Source organism: Primulina eburnea, chromosome 8, assembly GCF_022965805.1.
Source record: "Primulina eburnea isolate SZY01 chromosome 8, ASM2296580v1, whole genome shotgun sequence".
NCBI lineage: Eukaryota > Viridiplantae > Streptophyta > Magnoliopsida > Lamiales > Gesneriaceae > Primulina > Primulina eburnea.
Window position 1 is genome coordinate 23002533 of NC_133108.1, and position 4584 is coordinate 23007116.

General features: G+C 34.8%; 1 protein-coding gene across 1 annotated transcript; it reads right to left on the bottom strand.

Moving 5' to 3' along the window:
• Nucleotides 1–1663: 1663 nt before the first annotated feature.
• Nucleotides 1664–4178, bottom strand: LOC140839098 (protein FAR1-RELATED SEQUENCE 5-like). Its single transcript, XM_073205731.1, has 3 exons — nt 4160–4178; nt 1898–4051; nt 1664–1821 (listed from the first exon to the last, which is right to left on the bottom strand). The coding sequence occupies exons 1-3, from the start codon at nt 4176–4178 to the stop codon at nt 1664–1666; spliced, it is 2331 nt and encodes a 776-aa protein (XP_073061832.1).
• Nucleotides 4179–4584: the final 406 nt, after the last annotated feature.

Here is a 4584-nt window from a genome sequence, read left to right on the forward strand (position 1 = left end):
TGAATTGATATGCAACAATTTGGAGCAATAATAGGGATTGAACAAGAGTTTTATTTGTGTGGTACTGCTGAAACAGGTTTGGCTTCCATTGGCTGTTCTAATTCAGTAAATAATTGGATTATTGGACCTTCTCAGCATCTGCTGACTTGATAGTGGTAAAATGGTGAGCCGTTTAATTTGAAGTTGCTATTTTTTGTATTATTTATTGCAATTAGTAAACTAATTAATTTTTCTGGAAATTTTGTGTAACTATAGGGCAAAACATATGTTGTGTTTGTTGGACGCAATCCCGGCGTATATACGTCTTGGGAAGAAACGCATATGCAAGTTAACAAATTTAGTGGAGCTGTACACAAGTCTTATAAAACTAATGAAGAAGCAGTAGCAGCATTTACGGCATACAAGGAAAAACAATCTTGTTCGAGTTCAGCGCCCGCTTCAGCTTCCGCTTCAAGTTCTACTACAGCTTCGAGTTGCACCACATCTGCCGACCAATATGAGAAACTAGCTAAACTAATAGATGTCCAGGTAGATTTAGCACGTGATCAACGGGAGCAATGCTTAAAGGCTGCACAAATATTTGAAGAGATAGAACGACAATTGAAATCTCTTCGTGTTAAAGAAGATTAAAAGTAGTATTTGTATTATTACAATGAATCTTTTTTAATTATTTTGTTTTGTCATGTAAGATAAGTGGATTAATGACTTTTGTTTTGTCATGTAAGATAAAAATCGAGAACTATAATTTTGTTAATGCGTTATTTATTTGTATTATTACAATTCAATCAGCTCTCAATTAAGTAGAAATAAAATTAGTTTAATTAGTAATTTAGTAATTACAGTTTTGGATTATCATCTATTTCACAAAGGAGTTGTATGCAATTTAAAATCCCACGTGATACATGATCATCTTGGAGAATTAAGCTCATAAAGGGAAAGTTTATCAATTCATGAACTCAAGATACAAGCTTTGCCACATGGAAGGAAAATGCTTCACACACAGATGGTTCAAAAAAGTTGTTTCATCGGTACAGATTAAAGCAAAAAAATGGATAGTTTTAGTCAACAAAAGCATGTTTTGCAACACAAGACTCTAAAGGTCAACACCACAAAGAAAGGGGTCCTCCAAACTAAATATTTAGATAATTAGGAACTCTGCAACGATTCAACTTTAGACTCCGCATTTTCTCCCTCTCCCACAACTTTATCATCAGCTTTTTGTCTTCGGGTTTATCTACCTCTGCATGACATAAGATAGGCATAATAAACAAAACAAATCAAGAATTAGCGCACAACCAGAAGACTTAAACCATATGAGAGAAGTACAAATCAAGACCAAGAGCACAACCAGAAGACTAATAACAAAGAATAGCCAAGAAGTATAATGCCTGGCAACAGATGCAGAAACTTACAGAGAAATCCATGCCTCCCAAATGCAAATCAAACCAAGGTTTGAAGTCAGCTCCAAAACTTAAGTACATAAAAAAACAAGTGCAAAATCATTCCATGTTCCAATCAAAATTTTGAGCAATGAATAGTCGAGAGAAAACCAGCAATTTCAAATCTAATAAAAACTTACGAACTAAGGGAAATGTAGACATTAAATAAGCCTGAAAGATAATGGTCTCCACTTGACTCCACAAAGTACCCTATTTTCTTACCATTACAAAAGCCCCTCAAATTGATTGACTTCAGACTGAGATGTCCATGATGGTGGGACATTAAGATTTGGTAGTTGTTGGGCATGATCTACTTCTTGGATATTCATGCATTGGGAAGCCTGTGAGCTTTGTCCTTTTCTTTTGCCACATCTTGCATCTCCTACATCACACAATGACAAAAAGTTATTAACGATTGAAATAACTATTAACAATTAACAAAAGAAATCACGACTTACTTGAACTGTGAACTTTTCCTTTTCCTTTTCTTTTCTTACTTTTATCATCCCAATGACGTTGTATGTTTTTATTTGTAATTCCTCTTGACTTGACTTGAGGAGGATTACGTACGACCATTTCATCTACCATGTTTTCTTCTTGAATCCCATTGTCATCCAACTTAAGTTTTTCGAATAACTCATCTATTTGTTCTCTCACACCTTCAACAATTTCTGTCAATTTGTTTCTTGCATCTCCATTAGATTTACATCGCATGGTAAGATTATATGTCGATCTCATAAGTTGGTTTACAAAAACCATCTCAGATTCCTGGCCACTTCCACTTTCTTGCTGACAAAAATCATCTACCAAAACTCTATTTTTTGCAATTTTCATCCAGCGCTTCTTCAAGTAGGGTTTGGGAATATAATTCACATTCATAAAATTAAAGACCATCAAAATGTGTTTGCACAATATTCCCATTGACTCGAATTTCTGACAACTGCATTTTACTTCAGTAGTCTCCTTATTAAATAGCACGTGTCGAACCCTTGAGTTCTCATCATGAGATTTTACTTTAAAATAGAGGATAACCGCACTGAAATCCAAAGGCATCTCAATAAACCGCATATTCAAAGAATTAATAAACTCTAACTCGAATAGCTTGTACACGGTGAGTGTATAAACATCAGCTGCAGAATTCAACATTGGATTGTTTTTCAACATTGTCGAGGCTTTCTTGTGATGACAACGCGTATCTTCGGCCTTCTCTTTCTCTCGCCAACTTTGTTGGATTTTTTCGTAATTAACCACAAAATCATACAATGAAATTGCACTGTTACTTGATCTCTTCAACACAGCATTTGTCACCTCGCTTCTAGAGGTTGCCAATAGCCTTGCACTAAACTTGTGATTGCTAAACGCAGTAGCCCATTTGTATCTCAATGTGTACATACCATTTAACCATTTGTGGCCACTGAGAGTGTATTCATCAATTATAATACTCCATGTGGATTCAAATTCTTCTTCAGATTCACAATGAGTCATGCATTTATTCCACAATCTTTTAAAACTCGAATCACCATTCAAACTACCTAAGTGTGATGGAGCATTTTGATTTATGTGCCATTGACATAACCGATGGTGTGAATGTGGAAAAATTGTTTCAATTGCATTCATCATTTCTTGGGATTGATCTGTAAAAATTGTTTCAGGTTGTTTTCCATTCATAGAATCAAGAAAAGTTTTGAACAACCATTCAAATGAACTCTCAGTTTCATCTGACATAAATGCCAAGCCAAACATTACATTTTGTCTGTGCTGATTAATTCCAACGAAAGGAGCACATATCAAATTGTACCGATTGGTTCGATAAGTCGTGTCAACTGATAATATATCACCAAAAAACTCATAATCAACTTCACATCTGGAATCCCTAAGGAAGAAGTTCATGACTCTATTGTCATCATCTAATTGCACATTCCAATAAAAATTTGACTCTTTATTCGACTTGTTTATAAAATGATGAAGTAATGCAGAAGCATCTCCGTTCTCAACTTTCGTTTGTTTTTTTATGCGACCAAGATAATCATATGCATCTTTTCGAATAAAGCTCAAATTCTGTGGTCCTTGTGCTTCATTTATCATATAAGAGACAGCATTAGACACTGTTATCCCAGAATTTACCATGGACTCCAAAATAGATTTTTGAGCATATGAAATATTGCGAGATGATCTCAACAAATGTCTTTGGTCAGCCGCAAGCATTTCATGATTATGTTCCATGACAAATCTACCGACCGTCCATTCTCCACCGCGTTGCCTAGTTATTCTGAGCTTTGCTTTACATTTACTTCTACTTGTCGGCCTCAAGTAAACAGGTATTTGCGCATTAGAACGTTTTTCATCTTTACTACCCTCACAAGAACATTCAAACTCTTTAGCTTGAAGTTCGTTAGTGCCAGGAAAGTAGCGTTGATCACCTTTTTTAACACTTAAACCTTTTGCGTGACCATAATTACAATATAGTATATAAGCATCTTCAACACTTTTCACAACTTCACCAACAAATAGTCTACTCTCCAGTTGATCTACAATAGAATTTGTAGATAGTACCTCAACATCTCTATGAATCACAGATTCCAAATTTGAAACTCGAACCTCTTCAATATTATCTACCACAAAGTTTATAAGAACAAAAAATCAGTTTGGATAGTATTTGGTTATATTCTAAAAGGAAATTTATAAATATTGGAAAATATTACAACAGTCAATATATCTACCATCGCAATTCAGATCCATTCGCCGTGTTTCAGGTCTCGGTATTGTACAATGGGTAGATGTGTAGCAACGACAGATGGACCAGGATCTAATCTTCTGATGAATTCAGGAACAACAATACTCCAGTAAATTCTATGAGACAATAAAAAAAAAACTCCAGTAAATACTCCAGGCAAAGAGCATCATGTGCCAAATATGAAATATGAGTTAGTTCATGCCTTGTCAAATGCTGTTTCAAATCAAAGATTTCAACTTTCCAGTTCATTGATTGAACTCAAATGCTAAAATTCAAAACCCGCCTCTAGAATTCCAGTTCATAGATTCTTTAACCATTTACACCAATTACAACCAGCGAGTTTTCTGTTTCACGCTTACGTCTCGACATCAGACAAAACAAATTTTATTTATTGAACATGTGTGCATGAAA